General features: G+C 36.2%; 1 protein-coding gene across 3 annotated transcripts in view; it reads left to right on the top strand.

The window, feature by feature from the left end:
* The window catches only part of Cntn5 (contactin 5), a 1,203,203-nt gene that overhangs the window by 1,092,405 nt on the left and 92,475 nt on the right, over window positions 1-18,323 (top strand). For all 3 annotated transcript variants that reach the window (XM_045146290.1, XM_045146292.1, XM_045146289.1), the window contains one exon: window positions 4,558-4,678. In XM_045146290.1, coding sequence (XP_045002225.1) covers window positions 4,558-4,678 — 121 coding nt within the window. The remainder of the gene's footprint in view (window positions 1-4,557; window positions 4,679-18,323) is intronic.

Below are 18,323 nucleotides of genomic sequence, written 5' to 3'. Positions count from 1 at the left end.
AATTCCTAAGGACACACAGCTGCGAGAGGTGGTTTCAGCACCACAGTATTCAGCTGTAGGAGCTGGAATGAGGCTCAAAAGACTCTTCCATATCAAAATAGATTGGACTTTGTCCTAAAGGCAAGAAGAACCAGCAGATGCTGAGCAACAGAGTTAAATGAGCTTCCATTGTTTAGGAGTATAATTGGCAATCTTATGCTGGTTGAGCAGGACACTTAGAGTGAAAGCTAATAAAGAACTGGACTTGGGCCAGGCATGGTACCTTATGCTTGTAATCCTAGCACATGAGAGGGCAGAGCTGAGACAGTAGGGTGGAGTTCCCCACCAGTATGGGCTATATATGGAGCTCAATATCAGCCTGGATTATATAGCAACACACACACACACACACACACACACACACACACACACACACACACACACTCCCCTGGACTTTGGAGGAAAGATAGCCAGCATTTCCCTATTTAATTTCAATAGCATTTACAACTGCTCAAAAAAAACTTTTTGATCAGAAAATGGAGTGAATGATCCCTGCTGCTCTCATAGAGAATGAGCATGCTGCCTTTCTTACAATACCTTCAGAGGCTGGGGAGATCACTTAGCTGACAAACTGCTTTCAGCCCAATCATGAGCACCCGAGTTTTGATCCTCAGCACCTACATAAAAAGCTGGACATAGCAGTATGTGTGCTGGTAGTATCAGCCAGTGCTGAGGAGGCAGAGACAGGGGCATCCCTGGACGTCGCTGAGTAGCTCATACAGCTAAATCGGGAAGCTCCAGGTTCAGTGAGAGAACACTTCTAAAAAGAAAAAGAAAAGAAAAAAGAAAAACAGGAAAAAAGCAGTTGAAGTATACACCAGACTTCCTCCGGCTTCCATACACATGCATAGGTGTGCACATGCACTTGCAATTGAGTACCCATGTACACAAACAAGCCTTTATTCACTCCTTCATACAGCAATGGACACTTTAGCACCTACTTTGTGACAGTCACTGCACTTGGTAATGAAGCTTTAAGAAGCACTTGTTGCAGAGTTCATTTGAAGCAACTAGTAATTTGTCTTGTTTATAAAACCAAAAGTGAGCCGGGCATGGTGGTGCATGCCTTTAATCCCAGCACTTGGGAGGCAGAGGTAGGAGGATCAACATGAGATCGAGACTACCCTGAGACTACATAGTGAATTCCAGGTCAGCCTGAGCCAGTGTGAGACCCTACCTCGAAAAAAAAGGAAAAGGGAAAAAAAAAGAAAACCAAAAGTGGGGAAGGGGAGAAAGACCCACAGAAAAGACTGGAAGTAAAACAAGTGTCAAAGAAATGAAAGTCTACCTCTTGAGAGAGACAATGTGGAAATGAGAGTTGAGAAAGCAAAAATCCTGTGTAAGTAACTGTTTTATTAGAGGTGCACTAGACTGCAGAGGCCCCTCAGGAGCTTCACACTGTAGGCTCGGATTAAGGATAATGGGCTCCCTAGTGAATTCTTCTCATTACTTCTCTTGAAAGAATAGTAAATCTACTACTGAAAGGGTAATTTAGGTTTACTATTCACAATCCATTCATTTTACTGTTAAATCTTTCCTGTTTAGGGATTTAAAAATAGAATGCAAATATAATCCAAAAGGGAAGAGCTCAAACCAAACTGGGATGATTTCAACTCCTGAGATAGCCTTAGAATTGGTAGTTATGTAATAGGCCCTTATAAATGATGATGATGATGGAGCCCTGACTAATTCATACAGGTCTGCATGCTAATCATCTCAGAACCAAGGTACAGCACAGGAATGATGATCTATATGTAACCCCTGAATCCTTCTTTTCACCTTTATGTGACTGTAACAAAATCTTCTGTCATGTTGCTTTCACTTTACATATAATAACACAGAAAGTAAAGGGCTATTTCCAGAACCAAAAGAAACCAGTTATTTGGGAGGAAAAAGTCTATAAAATGAGACATCAGTAATTTAATTGCAGAAATGTGATTATACAAATTTTTTTTCAAAAATATACACCTAAAATGACTTAGAATCACTACATTTTCTCTTGTTAAACTAATATCAATACAATTTTTGGTAGGATAAACAAAACCAAACATGATCACACACCTGTGATCTTAGCAGTTCATCAGCTAAGACTGGAGGATTATGAGTTTGAGTCCTATCTAGCCCACATGAAGAGACTATGTCTCAACTCAAACAAAACACTAACACTAACAAAAACCACCAAGCAAAATACCACAACAAAACAAACATAAAATCTACACTCTTTCATTTTTGTTTTTCTAGAGAAGAATGTAATAAACTGATTTTCTGTGGCTTTTGGATTTCCCCCATTATACACTAACTCCATTCGTGTCCTGTAATATGCTCAGCGACTCCCCATTACTTAGCTTTGTATCATGTTCAATGAGTTTGTGAGAAATCCAAGAGATCAGAGGTCAGTGTGGACACATTACTCACTATACCAAATATGTAGGCATGAAATATTTTTATTAGAATCTGAATAATTGTTTACAATGCTTTGTTTGCATTTGTTACTCATAAAATATCAATGAGTTTTACATTTTCTTTCCACAATTGAAAGAAATGAAATGGAGTAATCTGGTGAAAATGAGAAAATAAATGTTTAGTATCTGGGAATAACCATCTAGCCTAAGAAGTTAGCAGTGTGGGACATTCACTGGACAAATATCACAGTCCTTAAAATAATTATTATGACATTTTTAATGCATTCTTACCATAAAGTACTTCCTTTCAAATGATTAAGCCAGACCATGTCTTAACAATTATATTATGAGATAAAAATTCAATACCCTTAGAAGTTTCTATCATAAGATTAAGAGGAAGTAAAATAAAATAACTAGCAGAAATAATCTGAAACATAGACTATAGCAAAGTAATTCATTGAAAGATATACACATTGTTTGGCAAAATGTTCACAATAATTTCACACCTTTTCTATGTATACTAAAGAGAAAAAGATCAAGGGACTGCTAGAAGTTGGATTTCTTCTCATGATTTTGACAAAGCTCTTTGGTCTATTTGAAAATAAAAAATAAAATGACTAAATTCTTAAAGAAGCATCATTACGCTTGCCCTGTGAGGACAAACACATGTTGGAACAAGGAGATTTCTCAGTGTTTATAAGCTCTTGCTTACAAAACCTGCCAGTCCAGTCTGGGGTTCAGTTTCTTAGTACCTATGTACAGCAAGACACAAAGTGGCAAATATTTCTAGATTTCATTTGAAGCAGCGAGAGATGAGATGCTAGTGTACACACATGCAAACACACACACACATAATGATTTATAAACTAATTCACTTTGATCCCATTCAAAGTTAAAAGAGCTCTAGTCTGGGTGGATAGTACCATCACCCATTCTTTCACTGCTCAGTGATCCTTGTAGAGAAGTTAGAATACTATGAGGTGCTTTCAAGCTGCTTGCATCTTCCATCCTTCAAGCCAACATTCTTGAATTGCAGTTTGAAAACTGGAGGAGGGTTGGGTTTTTGGTGTCTCTATCTGAGTAAAACAATAAATAAAATTAAGACGTGTGGTGTTGCATGCCTATGACCCCAGCACTCAATAAATTGAGGCAGGATTACTGAAAGGTCGAAGCCCGACTGAGCTGCATAGTGAGTCCCAGGTCAGTCCAAAATACACAGTGAGACGCTGTATCAAGAAACACCAAACAAATATCTCATGAATCATTGTAAATACCAGATCTTTACATGGTCCAAATAAATCTGTCATCTTGATAGAGTGAACAAAGGCCAGCAGTAAGTGACTGAGGGTTTGTCCCAGACACTTGTAGCTCCCTCACTGAGCTCATGAACAAGTACAAAAAAATCCTCTCCCTGTGACAGATTCATCTAATTTCAGCTGTTCTTCAACTATGTTCTAAACATCTCACTCCCAACAAAAATCAAGTGTCTAGAACATCCTTTGTGTTCTGTGTGTGTATTAGCACATATTCGGGCTGACCTAGCTCCCCAGTGGTGGTGGTCATGGGAGGAATATACCTTTATTAAATAAAGACACAGGGCTTAAAGATCAGCAATCGCTCTCCTAGTCACTGTCCCACTATTGCCCAAAGTGTACTTATAGAAGAAGCCATTCAACGAAGCCTCATGAGATCTTTTCACGCTACCTTCTCACAATTAATTTCCTACACATTGCTATTCCTTACAGTAAAATTTTCTTGTCATGAAACTAGGACATGTCTCTAAGTAGCCAAGTAGCAGTCTTTGCTTACTGATTATTTTCCCTATACTTAAAAGATATGAGGTTTTTGGTAACATATTTACATATTACTTAATTATCTTAGTTGATCAATCATTTTAAGAAATAGTAAATGTTTAAACCCTTTATTTGCAGTTGTTAAAAAAACATAATTGCCATGTGTTCCTTAAGAGAGGGCATGTTCTATTTCTGAATTGTTGTCATATAACGTGTAAGGCCCAAGATGGGCCTTTTGACTAATTATGCAAAGTTCCCCCTTAAACCACCTTGACCTAGGCAGATTTGCAACATTTTAAACTGCCACTTCATCCCTCTTTCAGCAAGCATCCTCTGCAGATTTAATGATCAGGAACATCCTTCTGATGCATGCTGGGAGATATGGCTGCAGGGTACAGACCACAGCAGACAGTGTGTCAGATGAGGCAGAGCTTCTTGTTAGGGGTGAGTATGCTAATAGTGCAGTCTGCAGATATGATCACCATAAATTATCACGCAAAGGAATTTAAATGCATGGACTTTGAGCACATCCAACATGTGCATTTTACTTTAAATCTCAAAATATATGTCATTTATGCTTAACCTTTTGTCTTTGAGAAGATGATGTGGGAAACTGTTCCTTAGTAACAGTCACATTTTACAGATCCAACTTCAGGGTGCACAACACTTTCAGTAATAAGTGATTGCTAAGTGTCAAACCAACTTAGTGCCAAACAAAAATTCTCCATAGTAGAGCTAAGACACTTGCACTACAGAGGCAAAATTTGTTTGTGTGTTTATGCGGTTTTCAAAAGCAAAGCTAGTAGAACCCTTAGGCATTTCTTTTCTATACTAACTTCCAAATGTAGCTTCCAAAAACAGGAATACTACATGTGTGAGAAGGTGACATTTACAATTGTTAAGGGACAGGGATTTTTTTTTTAAATCTGAAAATGTCAACACACAGACTCTGTACAAAAATGATAGTTAAGTGTTTTCCAATTATGAGCCAACCTCCCAAATCTGCAATGCCATGCAGCTGTGGCTTATTTCTATTAAGTAAATATCTAGAGTACCTGTTCCCTTTAGCAACTAATTCTCCAAGGTGAGAAATTGACATCCCACCAGGTTACTTCCATCCTTCTGTCCTCCTGCCTTCCTTCTTTTCACCCTTCCTCTCCTTCTTCCTTCTCTTTTAATGTTTTATTAAAGCACAATATACCTACAGGTACTTCTCAGAATCATTGAATAATGCAAAAGCAACACACCATATAACTACCTTACAAGACAAGAAACAATATTACAAGAACTCTACCCATTGCCTTTTCCTGTTTTTTTTTTATGTTGCACATTTTAGGTGATAACAGTATTGCATGCTCAGACCCTTTGTACAATGTCTACATATAAGCACTTTTATAATCTATAGCCATAGGTCATATTATATATGGATTTATCATTATCTATTTGAAGTGTTCCAATTATCATTCTTAACTAATGATTATAAAAATATTAAGCAGTAAAATGGGCATCTAGTGAGCATTATTTTGGCTTAGGTATATATGTCACCAAATGTTGACAGATCCCTCTATGTATCTATCATTGGTTCAGGTAAAATGCTGTAAAATTCATAGATATCTCAGTAGCAGTTTATTCATTCTTATGTGTTTGTTTCTATTCAGAAAGCTGTCTGATCTTTTCCCAAAATCAAGACTATGTGTTGTATAGCATTATTACAAAACACCAACTTTTGAAAGTGTTCCTTTATTCAGTACATTCCCTTCCATGTAGCTAAAAATGTCTCTTTGCTCCTGTAGCTACCAATTCTTCCCCACAGTCAAATTTGTAGAAAATTGCTTTCTTCCCATGCTGTGGAGTACATGTATTTATTATTGCACTTGCCCAGTAATTCAGAATGATGCATCTAAAATTAGAGCTTTCCAAATGAATACTACAATTTAGAGACTGATAACAAGAAGCCAGTTATCTTTTTCTTTTTTTTTTTCTTTTTCTTCCTTTTTTTCTTTCTTTCTTTGTTTAATATTTTTTGCAGAACTGTAAGGGACAAGCAACTTTAAATGGCAAACTACCATCCTACTTTGTGAGTAAAATTAAGCTCAACAGGGTTTAGAACATAATTCAGGTTCAACTTTTTCATGTTTTGCTCTTTTACCCTTTGGCTTTATGCCTAGAAGATGATTAAATGCATAAATTTTGGAATTACACCCAATAGCTATTTCAAACAGGTTGCTATTGTCTGAATATTCGTGGAGCATTCAGTACAATCTTTCTCTTGGAGTGAGTTCAATCCAGTTGCCAATTTTTGATCATATACTTGCATTATATTACTGAAATTGGGAAAAAAAAAATCTTGCCTTTTCTGCCAAGCTAGTGTTAGTCAGATTTTAAAGCTAAATTGTGGGTTCTGCTTCATCTATCATGATCACTTTTATTATGAAAGTTAATAGCTCCTGGTAATTAGGAACTCTGCATGCTTAAATTCTAATGTTGACTTGCAGAATACAGTCCAAAACAGCTTTACTCTGCCTGTATCACTACCCTACTCATCCATTCATTGTAAACTTGGGCCAATCTCTTGTCCAGCCTACACAAACAAGTATAGTGGTTAAAAAAGACTTATTAAAATGTGTTTGATCACACTAAAGATGATTCCACCGTGCTACTTTTTACAGAACTGATGGCCTGAGCAGTTCACATTGCTCAAGCTTGATTGTACCAGAAGCATACTGAGGCCACAAGGGATATGATCTTGAGGTTTTATCTCAATGATGATGTGAAAATTCTATAACCTCATAGGTTGATTCAAGCTCCTTCCAAGTACCTTCTTCCCTAATAAAGATGGTCTGTAATATTTTATTAAGCCTATCATCACATCATGCACCTGTACAACAAGGTGGAGTTGGGTATGTGAAGCCTATTATTGGTTTAGACTTTGAGGGCTCCTGACTATGGTACTCCCATATCTACTCTACTTAGATATAAGGGCTATCTTTCCCACAATTACTTGTTTGTGTTGTCACTTTATATTGCTTGTGAATGTTGCTGTACTCTTTTCTATTTCATCATTATCATTATCTAGAAATTGAATTTTCCATAAATAATTATCTGAAGCATAAAATCACTTGCTCTTGCAAATTAAATATTCATTGTACTAGCATTATCACAGCACTATGAACATTTTGGAGAAACAATCTAGGTAATTAGTGTCATAGACAAATTATTTTATTGAAATATAAAAGGAAACTAAAGCTGTATTACAATTTTCATGAGTTAGTAAGCATGCTAGAACAAAACTAGACAAAGCAAGCTTAGATAATGCTATAGGGAATAAAAAATAAACAGGCCCCCATCATATTTTCTAGGGAGAGGGTTATAGAACATTGAGACTAAACCTCACTGAAGAGGAGATACAAGTTGGAAAGAGCTGATATACTCAAGCAGTATGAGAAGTAGTTTATCACAATATAGCAAACTCTAGAAAAAGAAGCATTACTTTTTACTTTTATTTTATATTTCAAAAGTCAATTTTATTTATGGGGACATATATATCCCCAGTATGTGTGTATATCTGTTTCTCAAATACCATAGCAAGTAACATGTTATGAAAGCTTCATGATTTAAATACAAGGTGCTAATCTAGGCTAGACTAACTGGGAACCATAACCTAAATTTTTTATAATCTACTCAGAGGTAAAGAAAGGAATAAAGAAAATACTTTTCCTTGGCTTCTTTATTCATGTCCATTTTATTCTTAATTAAAGATACGTCACAAAATTCTGTGGTTGTGAAGGTTGTGCAGTGGTTAAAAACAGTTTCTCCACAAACCTGATGACCTGAGTTCAGATACCTAGTACCTACTTATAGCTACAAACAAGTGGTATGAGTATCTGTAATCCCAATGTGCCTATAGCTATAGGAGATTGATCCAGGAGAATCTTGAAGCCAGTGGAACAGATAGCCTTGCATTTTCAGTGGCGAAATAACAAGATAAATCCTGTCTCAAGGAAGGCAAATACTGACACCTCAAGGTTGTTTTCTTGATCTCCACATGTGTGCCATGGCACACATGTGCCCATATTTGCACACATACCAATAAGTTCATACTAATTCTACACACATAGAGAGAATGGGTTTTCAAGCCAGATGTGGAGTTTTATGTCTATAAGCCCAGAATTTTTAAGGGAGAAGTCTGAGAACTAATTATAGTTCAAGTCCAGCATCAACTACATAATGAGTTCAAAGCCAGCCTGTGCTACATTAAGCCCCAGTTTAAACAAAATGAGAGGAACTTCTGAAAAAATGAATAGTCAAAGGAGACATTAAATTATACCTTCAATACAATGGAGTAGGATAAATTATATCTACTCAGTCTAAACATTTTGTCTATCAAATTAGAATAACACAGCCTCCAAATCAACTATTTACACAAAAATGTATTATTTTTCCACACAAGCAAAATATTTCTAATATTTGTAGTGATGTTAATGGGCTTGAGATCAAAAGAAGTGTCCTTTGCTCTATCTGCATCCTTACAGAACTGCCTTTGAGAGCTGTGTATACTTTCATTTGGCTTAAGTATCTAACTGTAGTATATAGTCACTTTTGAACATTTCCAAAGATGTAAGTAAGGGCCCGGTGTGGCGGCACACACCTTTAATCCCAGTACTTGGGAGGTCGAGATAGGAGGATTGCCATGAGTTCAAGGCTACCCTGAGACTACATAGTGAATTTCAGGTCAGCCTGAGCTAGAGTGAGACCTACCTCAACAACAACAACAACAACAAAAAGCAAGTATTACTCAAGTATCTGTGTATCATAGAGTTTGCATGCACTTCTTTCCCACCATTGATCTAGTATTCCTGAGCAACGGTTGTGCTCTTCTGTGCTGGGTAATGACCTGGACTCAAGAATCTGCAATGAATAAGGAAAAAGTTAGTGGTTATGAAAAGCAAAGGCGTATGTAAAAGAACTTAGTTGATTAATTATTTTTCTATTTTTTTTAAATTTAACTGTCAGAATATCTTCCTCTTAACGAAAATCTTTTTGGAATGGTGTGTGCCATGGTGATGAAAAGATGAATTCACTAGTATTGAAAATTATTTTAACAGCTTATGTCAATCATATACTTTCCTAGGATAAGCTTTATGTAAAATAGTTTACTTGAACTTTTTATAGTTTCTCTTAGACATTGAGCACTGGTTTTACTTCTTTTGATTTATGCATTTCATATAATTATTTGCTAATCTATAAAACTTTCTAACCAATCACTGGTTGAGTAACTGTTTTGTTAATCAGGTTCTTGGATTCTCTGCACCATTAGGGCTTTGGTCATTAAAGCAATAGTTGACAGAATGAGCTGAAGGGTTGAAATGATTGAAGTAGTTTGTCTGAATGAACATATATGTCAGAAAATTTTATAAAGATAAAACAAATAAAGACCATTGCATACAGACATGCAAATAGTGAAGACTGAACATAGCACCTACTTCCTCAACAAAAGTTGGGTTACCACTGGAAGACAAGTTCTCTTGGACAGTTATATTTCAACAGCTCATAAACTTTCACAGTTCACTTAATGATAGAGTTTGCTGTTATGGAACAAATGCTCTGACATCACCATGTCATTAGAGAAGCATTGTAATAACTCTAGCTTATATCATATATATTGTCAAATAAAAGCTATAAGGGAATCACATTTCACTATTTATCTTGTCACAAACACTTCACCTATTTTTCCTACATATTCATCCTAATATAAAATTATTGTCACTCCACATTGTTACATACTTGTTGAGAAAAATGCTTGATGCAAGAGGTTAAGGGTGATCTAAATGAGTACCTAGGACATGCTAGGGCAGTTCTAGAGTACATGAAGAAGAAGCTGTAAGGGGTTGGTGGATGTAGAATTGTTGTGATGCTGTAAGATAAGTTACAAACATACAGAGAGGAACCAGAGCAGGGAAGGGACATGACAGCAGAAGTAAAGGAAGACCTTTACAAAAATTGAGAGCGCTTTAAGGGAAAGAAGCTTGCCAAGAACACATGGGACACTGTAGCAGAAACTTGAACATGCAAAGAAGGATATGGAAAACAGTAATGATAATAAATGGGAAAGAAGATGCAGAGCCAAAAGATTTCAAGAGGACAAAAATCTACACAATACTGTGACCTAGTGGCTTTAAAAAAATGAGAAAGAGAGAATGAAGGTAAATGCTTGTTTTAATGCTTAAATGGTCAATGTATACCATCTAGTTAGACCAAGTGATAGTGCCAAGATAGTTATTAAGGGGGCCTTTTTGCCCTCAAAATTGGCCTAGTGTAGATAGTAAGCTATATGTTTATCCTAATAACAAAAATGATTGTGTCTTTAATTATCACATTCATATATTCAGTTAGATATGGGAAGAATCGATTACAATTAGTGAAAAAGTACTTAAGATAAGACATCCAGATACAAATATAGTAGTGTGGATATGAAAGCCAGGAAAGCACCACCTGGTGTGTAAAATTGAATGTTGTCAGCATATTTCAAGTCCATGACAAGGAAACTATAGGGACAGCATGTGAAGAATAAAAAGGCAAAAATGCTAGCAGTGCAATCCTAGGATACCTAATGTTAGAGAAGAAGAGGGGTTTTCAAAGGAAGCTATGAAATACCTGACAGATCCACAGAGCTACCAGTAGGGAAAAACCACATAAGCTCAGTGATAAGAACAAAGAGATAAGAGAATTTCAGAAAGAAGATGGCCAAGAGTGTCAAAATAAATGAAAAAGGGAACCATATATACCACCAGATTTAGCAATTTGGAAGCCTGTTATAACTTCAGCAAGGGCAAGTTCAGCAGATTGAAGAGTATAATAACCACAGTACAACAGGCAGAGAGAGGCAAGGAATGACTGGTGAAATGCAGTGTAAGGTTTTAGGAAAATCAGAGATGCTTAAGTCACATGGAATGGAGCATAACCTCAGAAGAGTTTAAGGATTGCAAGACTGTGGTCAAGTTGTCTTACTTTACCCTCATTGGCACCTCATTCAATCATTTACCAATTATTCATGAAACATTTATAGAGCACATAACTTCATAACTTTTGTCACAGGCTTGGCTAAGAACTGGGTAATCAGAGCAACTTACACAGTGGATTTTTACAATAAAATATAAAGATTGCTGGCATAAGTATATGACCATGAGCTCAATTTATAATAATAACAAAAATACCCAGCTTACATTTGGATACTTTTTCCTTAATGTCAGTTGCATGCTATGGACCCACATGAGTTATGTCATTCTACCCTCTAATATATCATATAAATACAATATCAGACATACTAATTTGTTGGGGGGGGTGAGATAGGGTCTTATTGTAGCCCAGGCTGAGGTATTAATTTTCGTTCCAGTGTGCACATAAAAAAACTAAAGCACAGAGAGGCTTAGGAACATGTTGAATATCATCTAACAGGTGACAAGAGTCCATACAGAGTAGCTTTTTTTATTATTTGATTTTCTTATTATTAGTATTAATTATTATGCAGTCCATAGCCAACAAACAAATTGTTTACAGTTCTTTCATATTATATCCTCTAGAATTGTTTACTAACTACACTTTACTTGTAGTTCCTGAAATACTAACATTTGTGGAAAATCACAAAAATTAATGGGCAAGAGGGAGAGAGGAAGTTAGTATAGGAGGAAGAATAAGTTATAAGAAAGAATAGAGTGAAGAGAGAAGCTTTGCCTCATAACCATAGAATTTTTATTAATTTAACTTGCGGTGGAAGCTCAGAGAAGGTAAAGTTATTTGCTATGCTAAGCATAAGTAAGTAAAAGAAGTACAATAAAATAAATTTAAAAGCAGACATTCCCCTGTATCAGAATTTCTCCATTCCTACCCACCTTTCAAGGCCAGTAACACTTCCTGGAAGCCTCCAAAGCACAAAATGTTATCCCATCTCACCAGGAAACAATGTTATTGATCATGACTTTTTCTCTGAGACTTTAGCCTGAATGGCCACTGACTATACTGATAAATCTGGACTACTGATCCATGTCTTGCCAACCATCTAGCATACCAAATTCTAATGACTATTTTCTCAGAATATCTCAAGGGCTTCTTATCTAGGTACGATGAATTACAGTAAAAAAGAATTTCTTCTAAACAAAATACTGCCAGGAATAATAAACTAATTCCTTTCTCTTTGTTCTCTTGTTTTAAATGAGTTTGCAATGTGCACTATTAGGAGAACAGGACAAAACTTCCAGGTGCTTGAATCAAAGAGTTGGGGGTGGTGCTATGCACCTGAAATTCTAGTACTGTGGAGATGGTGACAAATGCACCCCAGGAGCACTTTGTTCAAATAGCGTAGCCAACTTGGTGGGCTACAGGTCAGTGGGCAATCTTCATTCAGAAAATCGTAGACACCTACTAAAGAACAAAATAATGGAGATGGCCTCCATCTGTACCTGCATATGCAAATGCACCAACACACACATAAATATACACAACACACACACACACACACACACACACACACACACACACACACACTTTGATCTTCACTGTAACTGCCACAATTCCTCCAACTCTGCTGTTTGTTATCTATATACCTGTATGCATGTTATAACAAAAGAATGAAACAAAATAACATACCCTCTAATCTTAGGAAGGCTGGGTTGAACCTAACCAATATACTTTAAGCCAAGTATTAGAAGGAACTTAGATGTATCTGTGTATTTATTTCTTCTTGTAACCTGTTGGTAAAATCTTTCATTTCATTCCTTTTGCGTATGCTTTGTATACATTCAGCTTAAAACTCAACTGCAAATCACATTCAAACCCTGACCTTCTCATTTTATCTGAATGCACTGTTTCCTGTGGCTATTGCCCAGATTGTATTAGTGTGTCTTTTATATACAAGTAGGCATGTGTCGAAACTGGAATGCACCCTCTTATAAAGCATATGTGTCCACTATGGCCCAGTTTTGATGACCAAAAAATGGTCACCAAGTACCCAATCTCCAAGTAAATGTTCTGCTGAAAGTCAACTCAATGACAACTCACATCTTCAAAGATGACAATGGAAAACTGGTAAGTTCACATTAGTTTCTGTTCTAAAATCTTGCTTCATTAGTATTTAGCCTGTGTACCCAAACAATCAATTCTCAATTGTTATCTTGAGTTTATGTGACATCATATACCACAATTTCTTATCTCTGAATGGTTCTTTAATGCTGGATACAAAACCATACAGATTCAGAAGTGATAGTACTAATTGGAAGAAACTTTTACTGCAGGTTAGATTGTGGCCTCCAAACACCTGGTGAGGGAAATGTGTCTGTTGCATTAAATACTTTTTAATTTGGAATTACAAAGTCAATTACCTATCTAATGAGTTAGAGCAAGTGAGGTGAAAGAGATAAAGCTACCCCGGATGATGTCTAGAAAGTATTTCTAAAGATAATCCCTTTTATTTTAAGCCAAAACATGTAGGCATTATTGCTTAGTATGTACATGTAGATCTACTTTACTAACTTACATGTGATGGTCAACGCTAATGAATATGTGGATCTCTACTCTCTGTTGTGGATGTAGTGTAGTTGATTTTACACTGAGAAACATGTAGACTGGCTGTGGTTCCAAAATTCTAAGGGCAACTGGAAAAAAATAGCAACCAACTTTAGAAAAATAAAACAGTTCATTGAAACAGAAAATAACCTGTCCTGATTCAAAGAAGATTGGCGCTGCAGTAATGAAATATGCAAGACAGGATCTCAGGTTACTTATTAGCAAGAACTAATAAGAAAAGGCCTGCTGAGTGTATGGTGTTAAGAAAAGAAGGGCTACTGTAGCCCTAGGCTCAGTTTATAGCTAGTCCAGATGATTCTCAGCAGCCTAATTTAAAAATAACTCAACTTATTCAAATTCCAATAATAGCAGTATCCTGACTCAAACGATGCAATGTCACATGAGAAAAATGACCTAGAATTCCATCTCACACTACTATTACCTCAGCTATCCTGCCATGGAGAAGTCATTTTACTTCTTCTAGTCTTAGTCTCCTTACTTAGGCAGTCAGGCTTGCAAGGTGTCCCAACAGTGAAAGCACTTGTTTGTCGGCTTGGGTTCAATACCCCAATACCCATGTAAAGCCAAATGCATAAAGTGGCACAAGTGTCTGGAGTTAATTTGCAGCCCTGGCATATCCATACTCCATCCTTCTCACACAAATAAACAAATAAAAATATTTTAAAGGTAGTTTAGTGAATAAAATTTGTTAGCATAAACATGAGTATGGGATGAGATTCAAAATGGTAGCACACTTCTCAGTGAATGATACAATATTATGTAATAATTTTACATGTTACATTGTAATATTATATACTCAGTCTTAACTTTATAAAGGATTCTCATTTTTCTTATCTCCAAGATTAAGGAGCACCACAATCCTCATGGTATTTGTGGTCTGATAAAATGATCTATATTTAACCATCACATGATCCTAGCTCATTATGTCCATTGACTGAAACATCCTATAATATTCTGATTGCTTTGCTCTTGTGGTTTGATTACAATATGACAATGCACTCTGAGGGTGGGTAACAGCATGTTGACTGCCTCTCCTTCATCACTGAAGCCTTTCAAGTACACTTACACAAAATCACCAACAAGACAAGACTGATTAAGGAATGGCTCAATATAGAAATTGCACTGCAATCTAAATTCAATGTTCAAAAGAGGTAATAATAATACAGCAGTCACCACTCTTCAAGCATCACTTTTATGGGAGTGCTCACCATCACAGTTTGGATTTCAATAGACAGTGTACAAAATGAGCACAAACCACATATTATAAAATTGATTTAAATGATAATATACAATATCTTGAAAATGTAAATATCCATTCCATGAATATTTATACTGAATGAATATTTCCTGAGCAAAAAAATAAAGTGCAGGGTCAGCCAATGTGGCATATGCCTGTAAATCCAGCACTCTGCAGGCTGGGGCAGGAGGACTGAGAGACCAAAGCAAGCTCGGCTATCTATGAAGAGCCCATCTCAAAAAGCAAGGTAAAAAAACAAGAGTTAAAAAGCCTTTCTAGGTACCACTAATCACACTAAAAAACTTTAAAATAATTGTGAAATAGGATATTCACCCAAAATAAGTTTGTAAACTGAACCAAGTACTGAAATTAATTTTTGAGTTGGTCTGAAACTTTGTATTGAATTTTAAACAATTGAGATCAAAAGTACAAAGGCACAAAGAAAGAAAAAAATTTAAAGTCCCATAAGTTAGTTATCTCTTCCAAAATGTCAACATTCTTAGTTGTTAGTGTTCTGATGTGTTTAAGTGTTCATTAACAACAGAAAACTATGGTACACCAGAAGTCTGTTTTAATTACATGTTTTTTCAGGAGGTTATTGGTTCATATAATTATTTCTTCTATGCCTACTCAAGAAACAAGACTATTAGCAAATTTCCCTTAGAATACCTAATCACTATTTCTAAAACATTTTATGTCTAGGTCTGTATATATTAGTAAACCACAGCTCACCTATTTGTCTCCAAACATCAGCTCACAGGTTGTTAAATCAAACTACTAAGTAGCATCAGTCAAGCCCCACTGAATGAAATAGTCCAGAACTGTAGACTCTCTGTAATACATCCACTGCAGGGAGCATATGTTACAAATTATCCAACCTGCAAGACTGTTCTGTTCAAGTTATTCAGCGACAGCTCACTGTCTGCACTCTTCCAGATGAGTTAGATTGTGGCATCAGGATTTTACCAAGTTCAGTGACACCATCTGACAGCAGTCATCTTTCAGTCTGTCCTAAGACCAAACTGGAGATTGCATAATGGTGAATGTTCATTCCTACAATTGCTTAACAAAATTCCTCAGATTATATGTCACCAGCCATCATGAAACCACTGAGACAGTTCTCTTTCCAGTATCTCTCAAACACCACCTAATAAATTAAGAAGGTGTTCCTTCCTTTTTTAGGTCCTTAGTGGATGATGAATTTGCTCAGTTAGTTAAAATGTAAAATTATTAACCCTACATACATGTTTGTCAACTTTTGGTCAGATCTGTAACAATGGCACATGTCTACAATCTCAGATACATATCTAGAAGAACATGTAATTTCCAGAAAACCTATAAAAATATATAAGTACACAACAGAACTGCAATTTTATACTTCACATGCACTCATATTCAGGGAAGTTCCCTAGAGCTTAGTCCATCCCTTTGTCAAGACTGAACCTTTCTTAAACATATACCTTAAGAGCTGGAGAGAGCTTGGTAGTTAAGTGCACTTCCTAAGAAAGCATAAAGGATTTCGGGGACCGAGGTTAGTGGAGTTTCAATCTCTAGAACCCTGTAAACATCTGGGCATGACCACACACACATGCTTAACCACAGTCCTGGGGAGAGCAGAAGCTGAAGAATTGCTGGGGCTTGCAAAGTACAAGCTCTGGAATCAGTAAGAGACTCCAAGGCAAGGAAGAACAGACAAGTGAGGAAACCCAATATTTCCCTCAAGTTCCCATAGTCAATCACAGCAGACAATGTGTCAATGTACACACATTAATAAGGCACACATACCACACACAAGAAAACCACATTACACCATACATGCCACACACACCAAAACCACACCACACCACACATACTACACACGTATAAAAAATGTGATAGTTTTACATATGGGTTGTTCTATTTCATAACTGGAAATAATAATCCCAAATACTTGTCATGGTGTGGTTGTGGAAGTAAATCTCATGGGTATGTATAAGTTACTCATAAATGAACAGTGAGACTAAACAAATGTGAAAGACCATATAGCCATATATATTTTTAAATCTATATTGCAAAATCAGAATGAGCAGTGACAGCTAACCAACTCCGGTTCTATAAGAAGTTATGCAAAAACATGGTTCCTTTTATTTTTTAGCACTTAATATGGTGTTTTCCTACAGGATTTCTTTAACTCATCTGTTCTTAGAATCTATGTAATACTAGCTTAATAAATGAATTTTAGAGAGTATTTGGGTTGCTGGAAGTTTTAAATAAACTTGTTCAATATTTTTAATTATTCCTGACAGTTTGTGCAATAGAGCTTTAATGTCTATTTTTCCATTTCAGAAAGTTCACCATTGATAGATGGACAGTATTACTTTCATGCTGGCATATACAACATTGCATGTGACTTGGAGTCATGTAAAAACTACATTAAACATTTGTACCTACTTCAAGACTTGGAGTGGTTTGTTAATCCGACTTTTATTTGAAATTTGTGATGATTGATCAGGAAGTGTTTGTATTTTTTTTTCTAAAACTGATATGCAAATATTTGTTTAAATAAACATTTTAAACAGTGCATAGGAGTCTTCTATTAGCCATTAAATGCTTCAATCATAAATGACAGGTCAATTTAGTGGACAACTTGGTAGTCAGAGTCATTCACATGGATCCCCATAAGAATCTATTACCAACCACATATTCAAAGTTATGCTTGAGGCAAATGTTATTGGATTCCAGTTTAAGACAGGTGTTGGAAGAGGATAATATCATTTTAGTTTTGTTTAAAAGCAAAGGGATTACCATGCTCTGGAAAAGATTGCAAGAGACCAGTAAGCAAAGGCCTCTGGACCTCAGCAGGGACCACGAAGCTACTAAACCATGCAGACATCTAGGAGGCATCAACCTACAAAGAAATGGTCATGGAAAAGCAATTTACTGAGTCATCTCAACTGACATTTCTCAAAAAACCCTATTCCAAAGGAAAAAAACTGTTCAAAGGTTTTTAAATAAGTTAGCTAGTCCAACCAACCCCTGCAACACACACACACTGCTCTATCTTCAGAGAGTGTCCATCAGACCTCTGCTTCAATGTCTCTGAGGCTCCTTTGCTTGGACCTTTCTTACATATGTTCCACCACCTTCCAAGTCACATTCACAACTATCTAGTGTCATCTCTTCCTCATTTCATTTTCACCAAATTTTACCTTCTTCTTCGTACTTACTGTCATCAGAGAGTGTGTCACTCATTTGCCTATTGGCTTCCTTTTCCTCCCCAGATATAATGAAATA

This window comes from Jaculus jaculus, chromosome 3, assembly GCF_020740685.1.
Source record: "Jaculus jaculus isolate mJacJac1 chromosome 3, mJacJac1.mat.Y.cur, whole genome shotgun sequence".
Lineage (NCBI taxonomy): Eukaryota > Metazoa > Chordata > Mammalia > Rodentia > Dipodidae > Jaculus > Jaculus jaculus.
Note: the sequence above shows the minus strand (reverse complement) of the source record. Positions and strands in the feature narration are given on the sequence as shown.